At 41.5% G+C, this 26,592-nt stretch overlaps 1 protein-coding gene across 1 annotated transcript in view; it reads right to left on the bottom strand.

Moving 5' to 3' along the window:
* Positions 1-80: 80 nt before the first annotated feature.
* zdhhc14 (zinc finger DHHC-type palmitoyltransferase 14) overlaps positions 81-26,592 on the bottom strand; it is a 59,875-nt gene continuing 33,363 nt past the window's right edge. The window contains exons 4-10 of the mRNA XM_061082409.1: positions 25,800-25,952; positions 22,218-22,355; positions 21,443-21,491; positions 9,650-9,752; positions 8,825-8,934; positions 7,032-7,137; positions 81-2,560 (exon numbers count right to left, since the gene is read on the bottom strand). Of these exons, the coding sequence (XP_060938392.1) occupies positions 2,135-2,560; positions 7,032-7,137; positions 8,825-8,934; positions 9,650-9,752; positions 21,443-21,491; positions 22,218-22,355; positions 25,800-25,952 (1,085 nt within the window). The 3' untranslated portion in view covers positions 81-2,134. The remainder of the gene's footprint in view (positions 2,561-7,031; positions 7,138-8,824; positions 8,935-9,649; positions 9,753-21,442; positions 21,492-22,217; positions 22,356-25,799; positions 25,953-26,592) is intronic.

The raw sequence follows: 26,592 nt of genomic DNA, 5'->3' as shown, positions 1-26,592 counted from the left end.
TCTAATTCTAAAAATTTGAAAAAAAATGAAAAAGAAAATAGGAAACTTCAGAAGTTTAAGTATTTTGTTATTTGTTAAACAAACATTAAAGTACATTGACAAGATGCTCCACATTCCTCATTTTTACACAGGTGACTGGTTGATCGTCTGATAATCCCCCACCATGATGACACGTAACCTTAATTTCAGACTTCATTCTCAAAATCTCAAAAGAGTTTTTGTTACTCTGTAAGTGACCATAAATATGACTCTGGGGTAAATAAGCACTCAAATCCTGGCTTTGTTTAAATGTCATGACAGTCTGCAATATAAAACAATGAATGAAACTGTTGGGCCTATAATTTCTTTTGGAGCAAAGCTCAATAAATCAAATTTATTGTGCAGCTAAGTTAAAGAAATAATTTTTTAATAAAATGTTTTGTGATTACTATTTTATTTTTTGAAAAAAATGGATTGTAATATTAAAATTTTCGCCTGCAATATTCTGCCCAGTTCTTGATTTATTTTTCTTCAGTTTTTTTTATCCTCAGCATTCTTTAACACAACTCCGCGTGAGCTTGACAAATTGAAATCTATTCATGTTTTAGTGCAGCAGAAATTAAGCACAGTGCAGTACAGGGTCAATTAAAACTCTTTATAATAACCTAACAAATGCTGTTTTGCGATCTTTATGTGAGCTGTAGACAAAAATAGAATCCTGCTTCGCTTGTGTCACTATTCTCATTCTCCAAATTAAAAAAACCTCCCTGGTTTAAAAATGCAACCAAAAATCTGACATTTCTTTTCCAGTGCAATTGAGATTTTTCCCCTTTGTTTATTGCAATTATTGTAAAAATGTATTAAAAATCTTCCCTATATCATAAATGATTTAATAAATAAATGTGTTACTGTTTGATGCGTCTACATGGCTTTTGTGTGATGGATTGTTCAGACATTGAGAATTTACCTGCGGTACTTGTGCTCAGCCACAAGGTGGTGGAAGAGTATTCAATGTTTACTGACCGCCTTGCATTACCCAGACTCCTTCACCAACGACCTCCTGTCAGTGAACACCAGACTTTCTCAATTGGGGATAACGAAGCAGTAGTTCCCTCTTTAAGGCCCCTACACTTGAGTCTTCATTTTAGTTTTAACATCTCTGTCCAAAAGTTAGCGCCTAAAGCTGCAGCAGAACCGTCGGGACGAATGGAAGAATAAATGGCCTCAAGCCTTAACCTTCTACAAGATTCAAGATACAGTGCATTCTTTGAGCATCCAAAGATGTCTAGAAACATTCAGACAGGCCTTTTTTCCAATCCTTCTATTTTACGTTCCAATCGCCACAGGCATCGGTCACAAGATGAACTTTAAGGAAATGCTATCACCACATGACTCACATTAGCACTTACTGCACTTTGCCTCCTAAACCTCAATATTAATCAAATGTTTTCTGATAAAAAGTTGGTGTTTTATTAATATCCACAGGAAATATAATTTGTAGAGGTGTTGTAATAACCATGGTACAGTACAACAGTCTCTTATTCTTTTTTTTTTAAACAGATAAAAAGCAGGGTGATATGCAACATGACATCAACCATTGCACTGCTGAGAATGTCCAAGAAAAAAAGGCAAAAGACAAAAGTCCGATCAGCAACAGGCAAATAGGCTAAAGTTTGTTTTACAAAAAGTCAGGTGTGTGATCCACTGACAGACATTCAGCTCTCTGACCAAAGAACTGTTATATACTGTCAAAACATGGATTCTTGTTTTAGCTTGACATCGCTCAAGGACATTCGCCACAAAGCTCCACTGTCCAGTCTCCAGGAAGATGGAGGATGGGATCCCTTGCACTTTAAAACATACACACCAAAAAAAAGGGAGAGAATTGTATGTCTGAGTTGTCACACATGGAACCATCTTCCAGTTCCAGCAGAGAGGTTTGGCAAGACAATGGCTGAGGACAACTGGTTTCACTTAGTCACATGCCACAGTTTCTAGCAGCTGAATTTAAACCAGTTAGTATCTTCTCAAGATCTCATGTCCTGCTGAGAAGAAAGGGAGGGGGAGATGTGGTTCAAAAGTGGCACAGTTTCAGGGGTTGGATGAATGTTTTTAGGGGAAAGGTGCAGGAGGGGGATGGGTGTATATTCCATTGTCAGACGGAGCTGAGCTTTACCAGGCCTCTGACAGAGTCCTCGTGTAGCGAGTCCTGGCTGGCTGGGTTGTAGAAGCCGGCCTGCATGGTGTGGCTAAGGGGGCTGCCGCAGGGTAGCATACCTGGGGGCGAGGGCACTTCCTCTGGAGTGAGATAGTGGTGGTGTGCCACCTGCTCCTGAAGGGGGTGGCTGTGGTTGTGTGTGTGTGTGTGGCTGTGTCCGTGGATTGGTAACATGTCTGTGGCCTCGTGGCAGCTGAGGCTGGGGGTCGACGTTGGAGGCGTGGGCTGTCCGAAGGGAAGCGAGGTGCATGGCCCGGACAGGATGAGGGAGTTGCGGCCCGGTAGAGAGACTCCGTTTTCGGGAGAGGTCGTCTGGATGACTGGTTCGCTGCTCTGCTGCTGGAGGAGAGGGGTGGTGGCGACCTGCAAAACGAATTTGGTGCCTTGAATGCACTGGTCTTGATCACACTGCGAGGAAGCAGCCGGAAGCAAGAGACAGAACAACACAGGAGGGGATGTGACAGCCAGAGATAGATAAGGTGCAGGAGGTGAGGGATGGAAATAGAAAAATAAAGACAGGGGTGGTGCGGAAAATTAGATGAAGGAGGAAACAAGGGATCGAGTTGTGAGAAGGCAACAGAGGAGGGGACAGGTGATTGGATAAGGGAGAGACAAGAAAGAGACAGAGATGTTAGTACCCTGGTTAGAATCAGAACCACACAGAGAACCAGCTTATGCATCCATCCTAGTAAAACCACAGTCAATAGAAACAGTTGAACATTCAGGGCTATTCAGTCAATGCTTCATGACCTATTGATCTATTCGCTTTAGAGTGGGAAGCGCACATCTAAAAGTGGAGCAGAGTAACTGGGTTAGGACACAAAGAGTCATCAATACCACACATTAACTACAGGGAGATTAGCCTTAACCACATCAGCTCTTTACCACCACGGAGCAATCATGTGTATCAGAGGGCAGTTACAGATGAAACAGCACGAGTGGTGCAGAGGTGACAGGAATATATACAAAAAATAATAAACAAACAGGAGAAGTACGTTAAAGCCTCCCAGCATCGCGCTCACAGTCCGACTGACAAGATATTGGAAGTATAATTATTTGTCCCACAACATCTAACTTTTCTTTATCAATCTCATTGACCTAGAGATGTGATTCCAGGTGTTATCAATCCTCTTATCGGCCGCAAGCCTTAACTGCTCTCCACGTGTTACTTTACAAGCCAGGCTCCTCTCCAGGTTGTTAGAGACTCATTTGACTCAAGGTTATTGAACTCAAAACACCAAAACCTCAGTCGCCTCCACGCTAACAAACGGCCACATCATCGGCACTATGATGGGTGTAAGATTCATATATCTTTTTTTCTACAATATGGTTCTTCCCTGTGTTAGGAAGACAGAGGACTCTCCGTCCCTTAAAGCACACACACAAAACCTCAAGGAACAAGATGTACATTGACTGAAGATAACTTGAATGAAAACAAGCAGATTGAAGACACCACTTGTGGGCTCTGAGAAATTGCAATTTTGCCATTTTCTATTCTTTTCTAACATGTCACAGGCCAAATAAATGAATAGACAGTGAAATTAATAATTAGTTGCAGTCCGACCATCCATTCATTTTGTGGAATCCATGTCGAAACTGTCCATTTTAAGCAGTTTCCTACTCTTCAGTTCAACAGCCAGTCATAATTGGTTCAATTCAACAATTGCACGTCATGAAGAGGATGAACGTGAAAGAAAATGAAAGACACCATTCAAGTGTCCAGACGAGGTAGTTGAATCCAGCTACAAGTTGGAGAGATTAGAGTCGTCTGTGTTATTCCTGACAACATTACCAATGTCATTTATAAACTGGCTAAACAAAGTGTTGTATCCAGCCCTGAAGGAAGCAGAGACACAAGCCGAGTAAGAGACTTTCCGACTACTCAGTGAACCAAAAGTGAAACTGACAACAGGGCTGTGGGGTGTCAGTCCCTCATCACTCACTGTGTATCCAGGAAATTGTGGTTGATCAAGTTGTGTGTGTGTGTGCAATCATATGCGTGTGTGTGTATGTGTGTCTTGTATAAAAATAGCTTGAATACAAAAGAAGAGGATGTACAAAGAGGAGAAAAGGAAGGAAGAAACATGGAAATAGTTAAAAGGCCAAATGTAAGTCATGTGCTCAGGTGGTAAGGGACGAACAATCAGCATATTAAACATATAACATATAACACAACATTAGAAAAAGAAAACTGGAAAAAATGATATAGTTTTTATCTTTTGATTTTCTGTTGAGTGACGACTCGATTGACAACTTACTTCTAAACAATCTGAAAACCTGGGCAAACAGACCTACCTGAATGGCAGCGTTCATATAAAGGCTTATGTAAGAATCTATCTTTTATAACGTGGGTGAACTGACGTGAAGAAAACAATGACTGCGTTCAATCAAACTATCCATTTCCCCCAAACTCAAATCCCAAATGGAGGTTTTATGTTATCGAGGTGTAATGTGACATCATATCACACTGTTACTGGGGCAACCATTTGCAAGGCTTCTGCAGGAGGCTGTGGTTTTTAAGCTGCATCACAGACAAAGTACCTCACAAACAAACAGGGCTTTTGACTGTGCGAATGAAAGAAAATGTTACTTCTAGGTATTAACACGGCAGGAGACACACTCAGTCAGGAATAAAAGTGACGGATTAAAAAGGGGTGTTCTGTTTTTTCAGTACTACACATCATTGTTTTCACACCACTGATCAGGGGGAGAAAAGTCTGCTTTCTGTTCACACCGACACGCACACCCAGTTTCATGCACACCTTTTATTCCTCGCTATTTGAACTATTTTAAATGGGTAAAATCAGCAGTTGCCTTATAATCTACTTGAAAACAGTTACTGCTGATAAAACAAATGCAAGAAAATAAACAGAGCCGACTATGTATCAGTGGGCTGATAAAATGGTCAGCAGTCGGCCAATAGCACAAACCCACCTGCTAATCATGACTTCTACGTAAACAGATGGTTGTTACTTGTGCATGTGCTAATATGGGGGAGGGTGTCATTATGGTTAGTCCACACACGCAGAACCAGGAGACGGATGATGCTCATGTATGACGTCTCAATGAGAACGAGCGGAATGAGGTTTTGTATGGAAAGACAACAACATAAGGACTGTGGCACGGAGCTGTGTGTGAATAACTCTTAAGTCTAGCATGTAATCTGTGAAGTAAACAGTTAAAGAGAACAACAGAGGAATTGTTGCTTCTGTTCAGGCTCCAGAGACAAACTGGTCAGTGAGGTCATTACAATGTCTGCTTTGCGACGACAGCAGTTCTCTTGCAGAGACAGACATCGCAAAGAATATCTGTTTACAGACTTTGGTGTACTTTCTGTTCAGGAGTTGTTTATTACATATGTCTTTCTGACTCCTGCTCATTTCATCTTGTTGGCTCAGAGCATGCACACACACACACACACACACACACACACACACACACACACACACACACACACACACACACACACACACACACACACACACACACACACACACACACACACACACACACACACACACACACACACACACACACACACACACACACAGAGCTAACCCTTTGCTGAAATTAGTGAGTGAGAATCATACAGCTCAGCCTTTGATGCCCCTCAGCATTAGCACACACTAAGGATACCTCCCTGCAACGGTTGACCTAATTTGCTGACGACATGGAACGACACATGAAAAATTGAAAACATCACTGACTCGCTCATTGCCACCCAGAGCAATATCATCTGCTTCAGTCGAGAATGGGATGAGGAAAACTGACTGGCTTCACTTTGCCGGGTCTGAAGGATAGCAGCATGTTTGTGAGGCTGCACAATGTTTGAAATGCTTTAGACATGATATCTAGCTCAACCCTTAAACCAACAGCTAATGTTGACCATTATTATCCAATGCAAATAATACAGGACTGGATATCTGTAGATTCAATTCAAGTTGACGTGCCTCATCAAAGTTCATCTGTCTCAATTTGCGAGAGCGGAGTAAATGAACAAAAGAAAATAGCTAGATTCACTCTGTCAGACAGGCCGCTGTGAAAGACCCTTTGTCTCTGTGTGTCACTCTGAGCAAGGCCGGGTACTGCAGGAGTCAGGTTAGAGCCTGGATGAGACTGGGTAACAAAGCAGTACAGCCTTGGCACCAAGGACCCGTGAATTTAGATGGTAAAAATGATTAAGATAACATTTAGATGCTTCTGGGAAAAGAGTCAGAGTCAGATCTAAATCAGCTTAACCCATCAGGTGACCTGCCCACTCTAAAGCTGATTTCAGACATAAACTTCAGTTATTTTTGAGAGTTTGCTTTTCACACATAAAGAACTCAGCAGGAGATTGTCTGGGTTTGACGTGTACACAGCTACAGGAACATTTCCAGAACATTCAAGTGAGGAGGGGCGCCTGTGTAGAAATCGCAGGTGGCAGGAAATGATGTATAATGTATAAATCAACGTCAGCATCTGGTCTTGTTACCAAAGTTCTTGAATTTGTTGGAGACTTCTACGTGTCTCATTCTGAGACATTTATATTCTTCCACTTTTGTGTCCGTCACGTTAGAAATGACATCATCACGTCTACTCGCTCGCTTAGAATTTTCTGGAAATGTTATGCTGTATTCTCACATGGGCTCACTTGGATATTTCCAGATATTTTTGCGAGGGGAGCATGCAGGAAAAATTCCGGGAAAGCAGCTTTAGTCTCTGTTAACAGACTGAACAGTGAAAAAACTATGAAGATCTCAGATCACTTATGACAACATGTCACTCGTCTTCATTTTTTATTCAATAAACCAATCACCATGTATCTCAGGATGGAGTCAGATCTGTGTCTTACCATGTGGCTCTGCTGAGACTGGGTGGCCCCATACATAGTGATGCCATTGGTGGGTGGTGCCAGCTGTGGTGTGCCTGATTGGATAAAACCCCGTCTGTCAATTAGACTGGTGAGAGAGAGAGAAACGAAAAGACAAGTAAAGGAGAAAAGCATTAATTCACAAATATCACACAGCAAATGCTATTAACAACTGACAGAACAAACAGAGGAGAGAAGTGCAAACAAATAGATTCACCTGAGCCCTGAAAGGTCTTCAAGTACAAGTCAATCCCTTTACTGACTGCAACAGGGAGCTTAGCACTATAGCCATAGTAACATTGTGTGCAGATGGTCAGGTACAATATTTTATTTTGGAAAGAAGCCTTAGTATTCTCGTCCTGACCAAACACAGAGCGCACACACATACAGTTGATAAATCATTGTGGAGCAGCGGAGAACGTCCCTGTTTGTGTCCCAACATTAATGCTGCAGAACTGTGACACAGCTGGTTAGACAACAACCGACAATAAACACACAAAGCTGGTCGATGTGTTAAAACAGAGAAAGCAGCAGGGTGATCGTTTAACAGACTGTGTGTTGACAGCGAGCTCCGGTGGGACTGAGCTGGATTCAGTTAGAAATGGTTTGCTACAATCGCAGAGACAAACTCCGAGAGCCGACAGCAGTGGCTTGTGTTGCTGGTAATGAATACGGGAAGGACTGCAAATGTGGTTAGGAGGAAGCCAGCATTAAAACACGTAGGACACCAATAGAAAATGTGAGTCAGGGTCTAAGCAGGGAAGTGAGAGGAGCTTTTTTGTGTGTGTGTGTGTGTGTGTGTGTGTATGTGTGTGTGTGCGTGCGTGTGCGTGTGAGAGGCAGCGTTCCATGCATAGTCCAAGGCTGAGGGGAAATATTCCTTCCTTCTTGTGAATCCAGCTGTGTGGCGCCTTCAGCCGGCCACAAACACACACAGATGGCAGCCACCTGTGCACTCAGGACTCTCCTTTACCACCCACTGGAATCATTACCAGTGACTTACAGCTTGTGATGGCCAGAGCACAATCCAGCCAAGTACATTAGGTCCTTCATCACTGCTCTTCTTACTCTCTGTAAGTGTGATGGAAGTGTATGAATCTATGAAAATAATCATTTGACAAGGCAGTGTGCGCATATGCTAAACTACAGACTGCGTGTTTCTCAGCTTAGTTTGTTCTGTACAGTTAATGCAAAACTGTAACAGCAAGATGGGATGTCTTGACAGAGAAAGCATGCTTGTTATATCTGCAAGGTGGTCACTGTCGGAGGAAAACCATGACGGAGAAAAACAAAGAAAGATTAAAGTTCAGCTTTCTGAATTCCTGAGCCAAAATGCTCAAGAGAAAGAAGCTGGAAGGGAACAAACACTGATATTAACAGTCACATGGACACAAGAATGCAGCTGTTACAGTCTGGTTGAATCACATGAACGGCAGAAGTGTGAAATCTAATATATCTAACCAACTTTGATCTTGGATTTGGTTAAAATGGGCTTGAAATCCATTCGGCTCTTGCAGAATCTCAGTAGCTATGTATAGAGAAAAGGCTGCGGGCCGGCTCTTTTCAAAGCTGCTCCTCACATCAAAAGGAGCCCGACAATTCTATTTTAGCCATTAAACCAAATGGAGAGTTACAGTTACAGATGCTGTGATGTATTACAGAGAAGGTAAAAAATGACTGAGTGGGATTCTTAGAGCACTGAAGGATGAGACTTATAGATGTCATCATGTGGGCATTTGGCAATACGTATATCACCTAATAAAAACACATCGTACCTCGGTGGCAGGGGTCCACACAGCGCTGCACAGCAGTTGGTGAATATATTGCCGTGGCTGTAGGGATTATGGTTGTCCTTCCCTCTTTTAGAGGACCATGAACCTTTTATCTGGAGGAGACCACACCACATCATCAGTCGCAATTTCAGAGATGAACGAATCCAGAGTGCAAACAGATTATGATTGTGTACCATGTCTAGTCTGACGCTGAAATGTTTGAGTATCGAAAACCCACAACCCACACTCTGACCAACTGAGCTACACTAATGTCTGACTGAGGTGAGCCTGAGCTGTGAGGACATGACATCATCAACAAGCCTCTGTTTGTGTTTAGCATCAACTGAAACTGGGGTTGCAAATGAAAAATAAAAGAGATTATCAAAATAAAACTTTTTGACAGCTTGTGCAACCTCAAGAAAGTATAGTTTATACAGCTGAAAAAAATAATCTGATAGAGAAGCTGTTACGTATCGTTAAGTGTAGCAGTTGTGACTCAAGCGGTAGAGTGGGTCATCCACTAAGCAGAAGGTCAGTGGTTCAATCCCAGGGTTAGGGTGTGTGATAGAAATCTAGTAGCGCTGTGTGAATAGATGAATGTGGCTTGAACTGTAGAGCGCCTTGAGCAGTCGATAGGAGTAGAACAACGCAACATAAATAGTTGATTTACCATATAACTACAATTAATAATGATCAATGCGATAAAGTAACAAACTGAACTGTGAAATTTTAAATGATAACTATGACCAAATCCAAAAATAGTGTCTGTAGCAGCTGAGGAAAGTGTATCATTTGACATACTGATGTCCATTTCACTTTCATACTCACATCTTCATTGGTGGTCTGGTTTGAGCTGATCAGGTAAGTATGGAAGCCTGAGAGGCCCACTATGGACCAGATGGAGAAGAAACACACCACCACCTCCAGCACAGTGACAAAGTAAAGTTAAGGAACTTTAGTGAGACATATGGCAGGGCAATATAATAATACCAGTCATTACTGCAATTAGAATTATTATTTCATAAATAGCAATATTAAAAAAAAGTTCAAAATACAATGTCTCAAAAATAGTGCTTATGCATTGTGCGGGTAAAGTATGGAGGTATAAGACATAATTTATCTACCTCAAATTTGTTAAATGTTCTGCAAAAAAAAGTTTTACTGTTTATCAAGTGTTGGCCATATACAACCTAATTTAGGAGCAAAAATCTTTATATAAATTATTAAAATAATAATGTGACATTTATCGTTATATCGACTGATAGGAAAATATTTATCTTGATGTAATATTTGGCCATACCCCCCGGGCCTAGTGAAACAGACAGTAATGTGAGAGCTCATCTAGAAAACATATAGAAACACACATTATGGAACGCATGCCAGTATGAAGAAAAAAACAAACTCATGCTAACACACAGACCTACAGCCTCAGGGCTGACCTCCTCTTGCCAATAGCTCCTACTCACAAGTTAATTTGGCTGCGACGGCAGGACACTGCTCTTTTTCTCTGCTCTACATAAAAACACACACATGAATCCTTCTCCTTTTATAAAAATGAGGTGTTGTCACCGTGGCTGCAGTCTGTAAAATAATGTGTTGTTCATTAAATAGAATGGAAAATCAATATAATATGATAAACTAAAAGATAAGTGATGACATGAGCCAGTGTGTTAAACTCTTCTTTTCTCTCTCTCTTTATCTCCCTCCTTTTTGTTTGCTCTTCCCATTCTCTTCCTCCTTACCAAAGATATAACTTGTCATCATTCAACTCATATAAAAGGTCTGCTACGATACCATCAACTGAAATTCTCCTCAATTAAAGCCCTGTAAGACACAGGCTATTATCAGCTTGGCTCACAACAGCACACACAGATATATATCTCCGCCACAGAGAGAGACGGTGCTCTCCACTTGATTTGTAACTAAGGAATGGCATCAAGTATCATTTAGATTTGATAAGTTATGATTCTCTAAACGTGCTAAACTATTCTAGTTATGGTTGGACCCTGTGGTGGGAATTTTAACATTTGGGCATTGATTGATGGAAGGAACTACTTTGATGTATAGAAATATGAGCAAATGGATTCTCTTAGTTATCAGGGTGTTTCTCAAAGTAACTGATGTTATATGACTTCCTCACTTACAGGGTCACCTAACAAAGAGGTCACAGGAAAGGGGATGTGAGGGGGTTGTAAAATGTTGATAAGAGATGCTTGTAAACAGATGTTCACTCAAGGAGCCTGAGACCGAGGAGAAGACAGGATACTGATCACCTATTTGTAAAGATCAAAGAGGTTAATTGATAAACATGTGTTCCTCTCACAGGAGGAGCTTGTGAAGGTTTAAAACTGCTGTGTCTTCTGTATGTCATTGCTCATTGTATGAAATCTTTGCCGTGATTTGTACTGTGATGCCCATCTGCAGATGTAGAATTAAAACTCCAGAAAGAACACTTGCTGACTTGTGCTTGATTATTGGTAAAATTCCACGACAATCTGGCTGTTGTCAGGCAGGATAACTTGTGTGAGAGGACGTTCTGGATCTCAAAGCTGAAGGTAAATAGTGCACAAAAGAGTCTAGAAGACTCTTACCTCAACCTCCCTAAACAGTTTGGAGACGTGAGGACTGGAAGCTGAAGAGAAGGGGTGCCCTCTCACTGAAGTGATCTATGCGGACCGAGCACGACAAGCAAACAGTTTCTTTCTGGTGAGTAAAATTCTAATTTCGAAAAATAAACTGGGTTTATTAAGGTTAAGGGATTCACTCATTTTGTAAAAAGTGAGGAGCAGACGTGCTTGCATAGCAAGGTTTTGGAAACCGGTGTTGAATTCAGAGAAGCTTCAGGGTTTGGAACCAATAAAAAAAAAGTTAACTGGGTTTAACAGTTTTTTAGTTAACTGGGTTTAACAGTTTTTTAGTTAACTGGGTTTAACAAAGTCAGGGTTTAGAACCACTGCAAAAAAAAAGAAAAGAAGTTGAATTGGGATAAACAAAGTATATATAAGATATATGGAGTGTTTATTAATTTAAACACACCTTTAAGATTGAGCTCTGACGTCGAGTTTCATGATAATTATAACTATTTTCATAAAAAAGTAATAGCATTCTCAAGTATTTAATACCTGGAGGGGTATAACTAGAGAGAAGTGTGTGTCTAGAGATTTGAATGATATTTCTCTAAAGGTATTAGGATGCACTAAGTGTATTTAGAAATGTTTTAACCAAAATATAAAAAAAACATTTATAAAAAAAAAAAAAGGGGAAAAGAGGTATTCTAAAACCTCCTATTAGGAGAAGTAACTACGTTAGATAGAATTGGGTTTATTAAAACTAAATATAAAAGAAAATAATCTCAAATCAAAACTCAAATTTAAAAAATATAGATAAATAAAAAAGATATAGATCAAATAAATTAAATAGGAGTTAGGAACATTTTTATTTTTTCTCCCGTACCAGTAGAACTTTTGGTCTGCAAAGAAAAATGGGTTTAAACATCAGTAAAGAAGGGAAGAGGAAAGATTCTGTAAATTCACCACAGCCTACCTCTCCTAATGTGCAGTACATGATAAAGAATTACGGCAAATGTTGTACTGAACAATTCAGCGAATGGGTTGAGAATTGTGGCTTTCCAAGCACGGGAAGTTTGAGTTTGAATCAGTTACAGCAACTCAAAGTTAAACTACTTGTGAAAGAAGAGCGGAGTAAAGATGATAAGCAAAAAAGAAAAAAGAATAAAAAAGTATTTGTACCAAATTGGGCAGCGTATGACTGTTGGGTCACAGAAGCAAATATCAGAGATAGAAAGCAGAAGGCAGGGACTGATGTTGTCTCCAAGTGTCAGTTTCTCCACTTAGATCCTGATCTCGACTCAGCTCCGCCAAAGGGGAGACCACAGCCGGCAGCGGTGCTGGACCAGCCGAGCGCTCAGCCGCCACCGCTGCAGACGGCGCAAGCGGCAGTTCCAGCCGTCTCTCAACTCTACCCAGAACTCGACCTCCCCGCTGCGGAGGGACAAGACAGCCCTCCAGCCTACAGCACTCCGTGGTCAGCAGCTCACACTCCGAATCGCACCCGAAGAGGTAAAGATTACGGTTTAAAAACATCCGTGCAAGCACCGATGGTGGAGGTGGCCGCAGGAGATGGAAACACTCAGCTGATCTATAGACCATGGACATTCACGGAAATGAAAGAATCCACCGTTTCATTCCTCCCACAAGTCCTAAGTGGGGGAACACAGTATGCAGTGCAATTGGAGGCTTTTTGCAAACAGTTTAAACCAACGAGTACTGAACTGCAGAGACTGTTGATGACGCAGATGGGGATTCATTTTTCCAAAGTGACGAGAGTTTTCCCCGCACGGGAGCGGCGATTGGTGGATCCAGACTGGGCCCATGCTAGTAACCATGAATATGGACAATTCATAACTAATCTGTGTGAGGAAATAACAGAAAAGTTTCCCGCAAGAATGGACATGAGTAAAATTTCCATGTGTAAACAAGGTGAAGATGAGACTGTGACCGATTATCTCCACAGGCTCTCGGAGGTCCACACTACAAATAGTGGCCTCGAGAGGCCGGATGCCATGGGGGGGCAGAATCGTATCACCCCGTGGGAAGCTCACTTGAGGGATCGCTTCATCCACGGCATCAGACCGGAGATCAGTGAGATGGTGAAAACAAACTGCATCGCCTGGGAGTCTGCAAATCTCGGGAAAGTCGAAGTACATGCCACCCATGCTGAAAAACTCTTGAACAGTAAGAAAAAGAAAGAGAAGTCTGAGTTTACAGAGCAGCTACAGATGGCTCAGCTGGCGGCGTATCAGACACAAGGCCGCGGCAGAGGGAGAGGTCGATGGAGGGGAAGAGGACGGGGACGTGGAAGATCTGACGCTTGTTTCATTTGTGGCAAAGTTGGACACTGGGCAAGGGACTGTCCTGATAACCCGCACACAAAGTGCGATTGACTGGCGGGGGAGCTGAGGACAGATACGGATCCAGGTGGTGAAAACGTTGAGACGGAAAGGGAGTTTGAACCCTCACATCAATATCGTAAGAACACTGACACACACACACCATGTAAATTAATGTTGGACACAGAGCAGATGATTACGAAGGCTATTAATCATTGTGAGTTTAAGCAGGAGATTAATAAAGAGAGGCTCATTGAGCTTTATGCTAAATATTCACATGATGCATATAAACAGATGCCGGAACACACGATTGTAGTGAGTGGTAAAGACATCACATTTTTGGTAGATTCAGGGGCCACAGAATCAGTCATTAAATGTGGAGAGTTTGATATTACTCCTAAAATGAGTGCCAGATATCTCAGAACGATTGGAGCAACTGGTACTACAGTGACAGAGAGATATACTGTACCATTGTCTTGTCATGATGAGGTTGAAGGGAGCTTTAAACATTCATTCTTGTTGTCACCACGGTGTCCAGTAAATCTTATGGGTAGAGATTTGATGTGTTTGATGGGCATTATGTTAATCTCAACATCACAAGGTATAGTCGTAAGTAGAGTTCCACAAACATCAGTGTTTGTGAAACATGGTAAAGAGGATTTAATATATTCGTATCAATGGAATATTCCAGACTCTGATCTCACTGCTGTAAACAGCACTCTTCTGCAACAGGCAAAATCACTTAGTACAGATGTGTTAACAGATGTTATGACAACACAAAGCTTACATTGTACAGCACACATCTCCGTTGGATCAGATCATTTGTTTGAGCAAAACTGGTTTAAAGAAGGCCAGGTTGAAGACAAACTTAGGCTGAATTGGCTATACTGGAACAATAACCACTGTGTTGTATCAGTAGCTCTAACTGACTCACTTAAACAAGATTTGCTTGAAATGTCACATTCTGATCCTTATGTTCCACTAATCAAACCCAGACAGGAAGAATGGAAGGACTTGGAAACTTGGACCAAAAGGTGTAATGCAGCTACTGGATGGGAGAAAACATCTGATCCTAATATTGATTTTCACAGAGGTTTGAAGGTTAATCGTAGGAGATTTTCTGCAGTGATAAATGCAATCAGGAGTGTTGAACTCATTCCTGATATAGATTTTGTCAATGTTAAACATACACCGCAAATAGGAAAACCTCTTGATATGAGTGATGAAGGATTCAGTTTTGTGTTAAACATAAGTGACATTCCTGAATTGAATCAGGTACCGTCATGTGTGTGGGCTGAGCACAAATATGATGTGGGTCTAATCAAAGGAGCAGACCCAATAGTGATAATCCCTAAATCATCATATAGACCATGTCAAAATCAATATCCATTGAAAAAGGAAGCAGTGGAAGGTATTAAACCAGTCTTTGAATCTCTTTTAAGGGCTGGGGTGATAGTTCCATGTGAAAAATCTCCTGTTCGAACACCTATTTTTCCTGTTAGGAAAATGAAGGAATCTGGACAACCACAAGGATGGAGATTTGTGCAGGACTTGCAAGCAGTTAATGCTGCAGTACAGGCTCGTGCACCAAATGTTCCGAATCCTCATACTATTCTTTCACAGGTTCCATCTGAGAGTAAATGGTTTTCTGTGGTTGATTTGTCAAACGCATTTTTCAGTATTCCCATTCACCCCGACAGTCAGTTCTGGTTTGCATTTTCTTTTGAAGGAAAAATGTACACATTTACACGCCTTTGTCAGGGGTATTGTGAGTCACCCACAATCTTTAATGCAGCATTAAGGGACAATCTGGAATCACTGGATCTACCAGCAGGTAGTGCCCTTTTGCAGTATGTGGATGATTTAATGATCTGTTCCCCCACAAAGGAGACATGTGTACAGGACACAGTGGCGTTACTCAAACATTTAGCTACAAATGGTCATAAAGTTAGTTTGTCTAAAATGCAATTTGTTTCGGAAAAAGTTACCTTTCTGGGTCATATAATCACATCAGAGGGTAAAACCCTCTCATCCAAACGAATTGAAGCTATTCAAACTATCCCAAAGCCAGAAACAAAGAAACAAGTCATGAGTTTTTTAGGGATGACTTCGTATTGTCGGCAATGGATTCCACATTATGCTGAAATAGAGGCACCACTATCAGCAATTGTGTATGGAAAAGGCCTCACTGCAAATAACAGAGTCACCTGGACAACTGAAGCTGAGAAAGCTTTTGTTGATTTGAAGTTAGCTATGCAATCTCCTCCGACATTAGGACTACCAGACTGTACCAGGCGCTTTACACAGACTGTGGATGAAAGAGGCGGGTATATGACATCTGTGCTGCTGCAGGACCATGGGGGACGACTGAGACCGGTAGCTTATTTTTCCTCACGACTTGACTCTGTGGCAGCAGGACTCCCAACTTGTCTTAGGGCTGTAGCAGCTGCTGAGAAAGCTGTGATTGCATCACGTGATGTTGTGGGTTATGCTGATTTGACGCTACTGGTGCCACATGCTGTTTCAATGATTTTGCTTGAACAAAAAACTTCTCACCTTTCAACAGCTAGATGGCTCAGATATAATACAGTGTTACTTGAAATGCCAAACATCACTATTAAGAGGTGCACTGTTCTTAACCCCGCTACTCTCCTCCCTACACCAGGTGATGGAGAGCCACATGATTGTGTTGCAGTAATAACTGAAATTTGTTCTCCCAGACCAGATTTACAGGATGTACCGCTTGTGAATGCAGACATGGAGCTGTTCGTGGACGGCTCAGCATCAAGGGATCCAGCAACTAGTAGAAACCAAGTGGGTTTTGCAGTAACAACTTTGTATGATACAATCATAGCTGAACCACTCCCATCACAGTATTCTGCACAGGCTGCAGAATTAGTTGCATTGACTGAAGCATGCAAATATGCAAGAGACAAGAGTGTCAACATCTTCACTGATAGTAGATACGCATGGGGTGTGGCACATGATTTTGGCAGACTTTGGGCTAATAGAAAGTTTTTAACCTCTACAGGTAAACCCATTACACACCATACCCTGGTTGCTGCTCTTCTTGATGCTGTGTTGCTACCTAAACTGATTGCAATCTGTAAATGTGAAGCGCATACTAGGGAACTTGACTCAGTTTCACGGGGAAATGCAAGAGCAGATATTGCTGCAAAGGCTGCAGCGAAACGTAGCCTGCCAGTTAATGATGCTTTTGTTTTGGATGTGCCCGTGACACCTAATGCTGATTTACAGGAGCTGCAAGCGAGGGCAACACCAGAGGAGAAGGTTGTTTGGAAGAAAGCAGGCTGTTCTGTTACTGACGGAATTTGGTGTGGGCCAGATGGAAAACCTTGTTTACCTAAATATCTGTTTCCTTATTATGCTAAGTTGATACACGGTAAAGACCATGTGTCAAAGGGGGGAATGCAAGCAGATATACAGAAGTATTGGTTTACAAAAGGATTTTCAAACTACTCAAAAAAATTCTGTCAGAAATGTGTAATTTGTGCTACGAATAATATTGGTAGAGGAATCCATACTGCACAAAGTGCACATCCAGCACCAAACGAACCATTTGATCATTTACAGATGGATTTTATTGAACTAACACCAAGCGAGGGAAAGAAGTACTGTCTTGTTGTGGTTGACATGTTTTCCAAATGGGTAGAGGCTTTTCCCTCATCGAAACAGGATTCTTCAGCAGTGGCAAAGGCACTTCTGGGGGAATTCATTCCTCGGTGGGGAATCCCAAGAAAGATATCCAGTGATAATGGTACTCCATTTGTAAGCGCAGCTTTAAAGAGTGTTGGTGAGTATTTGGGTATCGATATGCGACAACATTGTGCTTACCATCCTGCTAGTGGAGGAGCAGTGGAAAGAGAAAACGGCACATTGAAAAACAAACTGGTCAAATGCTGTGAGGAAACAGGGCTGACATGGACAAAGGCATTACCTATTGTTTTAATGTACATGAGATCTAGAGTGAGAAGTAAGAATGGTTTGAGTCCTTATGAGATTCTCTTTTCACGTCCAATGGAGACAGGAATTGGTCCTGTTAAAAGGCAGCTTCCTCAGACCAGTCAATGTGAAGATGAAATGTTGCGATATTGTGTAAATCTTTCCTCTGTTCTCCTTGATATCCACAGGCAGGTGAAAGACGCCCTACCAAAATCCATAGACGGTGAACTGCATGATTTGAAACCAGGAGACTGGATTGTGGTGAAGGACCTGAGGAGGAAAAGCTGGAGAGCACGCCGGTGGAACGGGCCCTATCAAGTTCTTCTCACCACGCAGACGGCAGTGAAGGTCGCAGAGAGGGCAACCTGGGTACATGCAAGCCATTGCAAGAGGGTACCTGAGCCAGGAGAGGATTCTTCAGGACAGAACGTGCGTTGATGTCAGCAGGTGGTGTTTCCAGCCTTCGATTGTTTCATGCCCGCAAGGAAAGGGGTGTGGAAACCATTAGAGTTACAAGTCTCTAAAATTCAGTGACACACTGATTAAGAGGGTTGCAAGAGGAACACTGCTGATACTCAATGGCGCCGACGGACAAACAGTGGCATCTGATGGGGCGGGCGGTGCGCAGTTGGAAGGAAGGGAAGTGCTCCCTGTTCTTGCTGACTGTCATCTTCGTCCTACCACTGCTGCTGTGGAAAACAAGCCAAAACAACTCGAGCATAAAAGAAATAACCAAAAGAGAACTTTCGTTTGACCCCTATGATGAACAGATAAAACCTGAAAATAATGCATGGTATGAGACCATGAAGGTAATCGCTAGAAAAATCACTAATGAGAGCTGTTATGTCTGTGCACAACTTCCTCATGGTGTGGGTACTACTCTCCCACTTAAGACCATCCCACTAAACACCTCAGAGACATTAGGAGTACTGATAGCTTTCACTCAGGGGCTTTCACTAAAGAACAGGACTGTGCGAGACATGAATAGTAAACTTAAACTACTGAATATCAGTGTAGTTAATTATGGGGGTTCCACAGCTCGATTCTGGGACATGTCTTTGGTGGCAGATCAGGAAATTCACCAACCTGTGATGACAATAAACCCCACCGGACAGTTAGGCACTGTTTGTTTTACTAGACAATGTTTTATGGCTGAGGATCACTATCTGGGAACTTCACCATGTAAGCAAAAAGTTATAGCTACTTGTGGTTTGAGATGGGATCGGGAACCATCAGAAACATGTAGAGGTAACGTGCCATTTGTTGCTCAGTTAAATTTAACTAATACCATCAGTTTAAATAGACCAGGTCATGACAACCCGGTTGTTAGTATGCCTTCTAGTGATGGGTATGGGTCTCTGAGGGAACATGTGTGGGTGTGTGGGAAATATGTTTACCAGTCACTCCGACCGGGGTGGTGTGGGACTTGTTATATTGCCAGACTAGTACCTTCTGTTACCTTGTCACCTAACCTCACCCACTTCCATACAGATTATCCTCACTATTATGTGCCATCCAGACATAAGCGTTCCACAGTAAGAGTGTCTCCAGGAGAAAAAGGATTCGGAGGGTTCTTACCTTGGTGGGGAACTGTGAACAACGCACACAAGATAGATGAGATTGCTATGGAACTGGAGAATCTAACAGCCCTAGTGGGGGAAGGTTTCTTATCTCTGTCTCCCAGTATTCAGGGTATCAGGAATGTGGCTTTGCAGAACAGAGTGGCTTTGGATTTAATGCTCGCAAGTCAAGGGGGTGTTTGCCACATAATTGGGACCGATTGCTGCACATACATACCTGACATTTCTGATAATATGACGCATATAGTTTCCCATTTGAATGATCTATTGTTCGAGGAGAAAAGCAAAGACTCTCAAATTCCTGAAGGATGGAATTGGGGATCATGGTTTACTCTAACGGGTTGGAAAAATGTATTGTTGAAATTTTTGACGCCTATTCTGATTTCATTTTGTGTATTAGTGTTGTTTGCATGTTTTATTGTTCCTTGTGTTAAGACTATGGTAACTTCCCTCATTAAGTCTACGATTGGGCAATATGTTCAACTTCCTGAAACTAATCAATCCTGGACGCTTCCCTTTCAGGATGATGAGATGATTTAAAATTGTATAGAGGATGTTGAGCCTTAAGGTCTCAAAGGGGGGAGATTGTGGTGGGAATTTTAACATTTGGGCATTGATTGATGGAAGGAACTACTTTGATGTATAGAAATATGAGCAAATGGATTCTCTTAGTTATCAGGGTGTTTCTCAAAGTAACTGATGTTATATGACTTCCTCACTTACAGGGTCACCTAACAAAGAGGTCACAGGAAAGGGGATGTGAGGGGGTTGTAAAATGTTGATAAGAGATGCTTGTAAACAGATGTTCACTCAAGGAGCCTGAGACCGAGGAGAAGACAGGATACTGATCACCTATTTGTAAAGATCAAAGAGGTTAATTGATAAACATGTGTTCCTCTCACAGGAGGAGCTTGTGAAGGTTTAAAACTGCTGTGTCTTCTGTATGTCATTGCTCATTGTATGAAATCTTTGCCGTGATTTGTACTGTGATGCCCATCTGCAGATGTAGAATTAAAACTCCAGAAAGAACACTTGCTGACTTGTGCTTGATTATTGGTAAAATTCCACGACAACCCTAGTGCAGATTCTTTGATTATCTAAAGGAGAGAAACAAAAAAAACCATGAGAGTGGCGCAATATCTTTACTGCATGGATCTATAGCTAAAGGCCAAGGTCATATGGCAATGACTGTGCTGCAATGACTTGTGGTGAAACAATAAGCTGAATTAGATGCAGGCAGGAACATTGCAAGAAAACAACACAAACAAACATAATTCTGAACAAAACCAGGAGCTTGGACCTAATAGAGTGGTTAGCTCTGTTGCATGGGCACAAAAAGTCTGACAAGGACCAGAAAAATGTACCTTTCAAATGACGCTGCTGCTGACTCAAACACGCAAACCTCTTTTATCACCTGAGTACGAATCATGTCAAACACTACAGAGAGGGTCTACAGATGAGGTACAGTCAAGTTGCCTGTGACGGACCAAGAGGCGAAGAATGATGAGGCTGCTGTTGCAACTTACATCTGAAAAGACACAGCTCCAATTTACACGGTCGGGAAAAGGTTGGAGTAACACATTGGGATATGTTGTTATCTGGATATAAAATAACCTCCATCAGGATACGAGATCTTGTTCATATCGCATAGCCCTACTTACAGTGCCGTTTGGAAGAGCTGTAGCTTAAGACGTCTCGCCTGACTCTGCATCCATCACATAGACAGACACACCCACGCTAGTTTCAAATCCCTCTCACACAACATCTCTGCAGAGGGAGGGGGACAAGTGAGGGGCGGATGAAATCAAAGAACCACTAAATCAATTGGCAGAGACCGAGAGTGGAGCTGCTTTTGCGTGCAGCATGAGCCCGATGGAACATGACTAATCAGACGCACACCAGTCATGCAACTACTGTTAGTCTGCAGAAGGTGACAGGGGCAACATTAAGAGGCATGCGAATGAATCCTGACCCACAGAGTAACACACAGGGGTCCTTGATGTACAGTTCAGTCTGTGTCTTAAAGAGAATAATTAAAGCTGAGTGACTGAATAACCACAGACAGACAGGTATATATAGTGAATCAAGGCAGACAGGAGCAGAAATTAGACATTCACACTTAAAAGACCTGCGATAAAGGCAGAAAGTCAGATTTTAGTGAAAGGATATCTGGCAGGACTCTCTTTAAGTGCCTTGAGGAACCCATGTTGATGGGAGCCTGTGAACAGAGAGAGACAGTTTCCGTTAGAACATGATACAATGGTGTTCATCATTACATACACACTAACACAGAAATGCACATCAGAATTGAACAAAACCATATGAATGATAGATATGAAATGGGTTTGCTACTGAATAAATTAAATCCTGAGACCAAAAGGGCGCATTTATGTATTTCCATTAAGCACTGCAGGACAGTCCCAACAGTTAGATTGGTCTTAACTGTGAGTGTTAACCATCAAACAAACATTGAGTCACAGTAATGTTTGCTAATTTGGTCTGAGGTCCGCTGGGAGGGGAAACAATTCAAAACCATAGAACTCAAAATGCTGCGATTCCTTTTTGCCAAAGCTGACAGCACTTAGTCTCAACACAGCACAAATACAATCAAAGAAAAGAGGATAACCTCACCACAGTTTGGTCGGCACTACATTAGTCTAGCAGCAAATTTTGGCATGCACTTCTTTCCCAGTGCAACATTGATCCACTGACTGTCATTTATTCAAACACATGCACACACACGTGCGCACACTGCCTGCTCCCAGCTGGAAAGATGGTAGCAAGCCAGAGCGCTGCAGCTTTTCACAACGCCCACTTACAACCTGCTGGCTTAAAACACACTAAGAACACAGTTAGGAGGAGTGTGTGTTTGTATGTGTGTGTGTTTGTGTGTCTGCACCATGCCTGTGAGTACATATCTTCCCCCCTCCTCTCTGCTACTTACTTAAAATGATGTGTGTGATGACAAAGGCAAAGATGAAGATGGTGAGGAAGGACAGCGACAGGATGAACATGTAGAAGAAACGGTAGTTCCTCCTTCCCACGCAGTTTCCCACCCAGGGACAGTGGTGGTCAAACCGCTCTGCATGGACAGAGAGAGACAGAGAACAGGAACTTTTATTTTGGATACAAGGACACACATCATGCCAGAGTATCCTTTTATCGCAGCTGACACAGCAATAAAACAACTCCCCTGTCTAAAGACTTTGTCATGTACACAAACCAATTTAAAATCAACTTCACATTCTTTAGAAATCATGTTTGTCTACAAGATGTACAGGTGTTTTGTTGCCTGATCAAGAAAACCACATTTCTCATTTAGAAAACAGAGGCTTGGAAAAAATATCCATGTAACATCAGTGCATGTGAAGGCAGAGTATGATTCCAGAACTGTGGGAAAATAGAGAAAAAGAAAAATTTCCCTCTGGATCTTGGCATAATATTTTATCATATTTTTCACATAGTGCAACCTGGCTATTTATATACGTATCTAAAAAAAAGTTGCAGGCTGGCCAACATGACTCTGTATGGCATCACAGTGGAGCTGCACGTGGGTGAATGAGGCACTTTGCTGGGTCAGCAGATGAAGTATGTCAAGTAAAGGCACATTTATGCCAAATGTTAGACACATATGGACAGAGCAATGTGTCCAAGCTCTGTGTTAATTTGTCCCTGTTTGTGCACGTCTTCTAGAAGCTTATGGATATGGATTAAACAGACAAAAGGAGCAGTAAACGTGTAAATTGTGAAGGGCAGAGTAGCCTGATGATTGAAGGACATGAGAACTTTTTGAGGAGACACATCATATATATAATGCTACTTCACCCCGTCACAGGGACAAACAGCCACTTTTGCTTCTTTCTTAACAGGATCACAGCCTCTTTTCCTGCCGCTATGGTTGTTTTCAGGAACCCTCAGCTCTTCAGTGCCCACTCTAGTGAATATGTTTCTTATTAACCATGAAAATGTAAAAGATGCATGGATGTGTGTGTGGGCACATGTGTCTTTTCGCACGAAAGGCAGCATGAATAAGCCTTAAGATGTCAATAAGGAAAGATTTGAGGTTTTGAGAATTGTAAATGAAGAGAAAAGAAAGGCAGTAAGATAAAACTTTCAACAGAGATCACCCGACTAGGCACCAATGTGGTTTTCCAATGTGTTAGCCCTGACTGGAGCTTCCTAACAAAGAGTGTACAACAATTAAGTGTTGAGGTATCTGCATTGTGTTCAACTACTGAAATGTTCAACTACTCAAGAGATTAAAATGAGTCCCTGGTATTTAATTGAAAGAAACCATAAGCAACTACAGCACACTCATCTTCTCACTAAGAGAGCTTATTGTTAACGTGGGTATTAATTCAGCCCCAGCTCTGCAGTCCTGTCACTGAGTGTGGACTACTAGCTGTGCCCGGTGATAGCTACTTAAGTAATTAATCAGAGCCATTATTTGTTTAGTGAGGTGAAATGACCTGTTTCTGTATTCATTAATCAATGCTTGGTTGAAATGTGTTTGGGAAACGTCCTCCAGTCAGACAAGACGAGAGGCGACAGCTACTACAAGACTAACCTGGCTATGAACCGAGTCCGTATCAGTGGTCATTAATAATAAGTGACCAATAATGCTGGAGAGACTTGTGATATTCTTCTGTATGTGTCCTACTCTTGAAAGTCCATGTGAGGATGTTTTAACAATGAGTCAGGGGATCAACTGATATTTAAGAAATATACAAATATCTACAATTTCAGCTTCTCAAAAATCTAAAATGTCAGCATACGCACAATACGGAAGTATAGCATATCATTGATCAGCTCAACTGGTTGAGTTGCTGAGGCAAACATGTTTGGATAGGCAAGTTTCGTGGTGAGCGAGCTGAACACTAAGAAGCTTAAGCCTCATTCAGAAAGACGATTTGTGATGGAGAGGCTTGTTGTTGCTGCGGAGCTGCTGAACCTGACAAAGTTAAATTGTCCCAAAGTGTCTGTTTGTATTCAAGAACCATCACAGTGGATTACTGAAACACTGAAGGACACAACAAGACATTTCCCCTTTTTCTTTTTTACTCTTGTCTGTTGTTAAAAGCAGACATAACAAAACACCAGCTCTACCAAAGGTGAGGATTTGTTTTGACTAAGACCAGCTGTAAGTGGCATCATCATCACTACCATAGATGCGTGTGACATCAGAAGCCTCACCAAAGCTACAGCCATCGCATTAGAGATGTAAGTGGAAAATGTCAGTGAAGTTCATTTGAATAATAATTTAATATGACTTGTGAAGGATGTTCCAAAAATTTGTAATGGCCCTTGTTGGAAAAAAGGTTCCTCAACCCGGCTAGAGAAACAACTGTGTGTCTCTTTCTAACTTTTCTTTTTATTCCCATCTCTGGCTTACATCTATGATCTAAACATTATAAACAAGGATTGGATTTAACAGATCCCACTGAGAATGACTGGCTTCCCATCTTTTGTTAGGCTGCCAGTGTTTCTTTGTTCCTAACAGCGAGCATCTACAGCATCTGATTACCACCTCCTCATCTTTTCCCCCTGTGTTTACTACTTCCTCATCTTTGTCTCTCAGTTTTCAGTGGGCCCCACTCCCGATGAGGAAATAGACAATCGAAAAAGGGGATGAGCAGCACAAAACCCCAGATCTGATGAGAGAGATAAAGACACATGTTTCTGTATCTGTCTCCATCTTTGACTAATTGCCTTGTTGTTGTCTTTGTTTTGTTGCCAGAGACGGAGCATGTGCGTTATACTGGCGTTTTCTTTCTGTTCAGTCAAACTACTCCCTCCCTCTCCTCTGTGTGGAAGAGAATAGCTTGAAGCATATGTACTGTACGTTCCCTGTAGGCCTGCATCACAAAACCAACATTTAGCTTGGCTTGTGTCCTCACATGTGAGGAATTTTGTCATTTAAAGGGCCATTTGGCTTTTAGTGTCACAAAAGTGTTTAGGGCACAGAGGCAATTGAGTGAAATGAACAGATTTGGAGCATACAAATAAATGACTTCAATGAGAAAACATAAAAAACTTTATTCACTTTTAATAACTTTTCACAAAAAGTTAAATTGTGTGACTATCATTTGAATAAGATCTACTTCTCCCTTCAAATATTTTTGAATCCATAAATATGGAAATATTTAAACTACTGGTGCTGAGATGACAGTGAAGTGAAACTCAAATATTCAGCTGTAGAAACATGAAAAAAACTTCTTGAGTGGAGGGGGACTTTAAAATGCAACAGGAAGTGTATGTGCGCGATCAAGTGTTTAATCTGACATTATCACATAAGGGTGGAGACAGGAAGATAAGAAAGTAGAACTCATGTGGCTAAGCTTGACTGCTTATCACATCTGTATTAATCTGTATTTATATACATAAATATAGACCATGGTTAGACAGATAGACACAAGACGGTTTGGACTGTTTGTGTTTGTTATATACTCTTTATACTCAAAATGAGGAAAATATGAGAATGCTGACAGGAAACATCAGCAAACCAGAGAGTATGATTTTCACTCACCCACACAGTTGTCACACAGGCTGCAGTGGGAGGCACGTGGCGGTCTGAAGATCTTGCAGGTGAAGCAATACTTCAGTTTGACTGTCTGACCGTTGATAACCACCTCCTTGGTCCTGGGAGGAGGCCTGTAGCCTGTACTACCATTAGCCACATCTGGGGGAGAAAAGAAAGAGAACAAATGAATGAGAGGCATAAGAAATAAAGTCAAAACTGTTGATGTTCATTTCTGCTGCACAGAGTTTCTATCAGAGTTTTTACTATTGGTCTGGCAGGAGAAATTCCTGAGAATGTTTTCAGCAACTGACTCTGACATTTGCGTTCTCACATACAGCCCTGTCAGATAATTTGAGATTATCCGGAGTTCAGTTTGTGTCTGAAAGCAGCTATAGAAAACAGTCTCACTAGTGATTGGCTTTAACAAAACAAGTAAATGATAAGATACATGTAATATATGACAAACTAAAGTTTCACACTGCTATGAATTTTATGTTTTGAAAGTTACAGTTAAGCACTTGGTTGTATTCTCTTTACTTTTCAGTAGGTTAAATGCTTTAGCATCACACACTTTCTCTAACAGATTACTTTGCATAATGGATAATAGCGCTAAACAACAAAGAGAAGCACTCTATGTGAAGGCTACTGTGATGGGAATTTTGTATTTAGACATGTTCAAATGTAACAGATTACATTTATATAGAAAGAAGTTTACTGAAAGATGTATTTCTGTGTTTAAGACTCATAGTCAGAGTTTAGCTCAAGTTAACACTATGCATAATACTCTTGAAGGGCCTTA

This window comes from Limanda limanda, chromosome 12 (assembly GCF_963576545.1).
Source record: "Limanda limanda chromosome 12, fLimLim1.1, whole genome shotgun sequence".
NCBI classification, from domain to species: domain Eukaryota; kingdom Metazoa; phylum Chordata; class Actinopteri; order Pleuronectiformes; family Pleuronectidae; genus Limanda; species Limanda limanda.
Note: the sequence above shows the minus strand (reverse complement) of the source record. Positions and strands in the feature narration are given on the sequence as shown.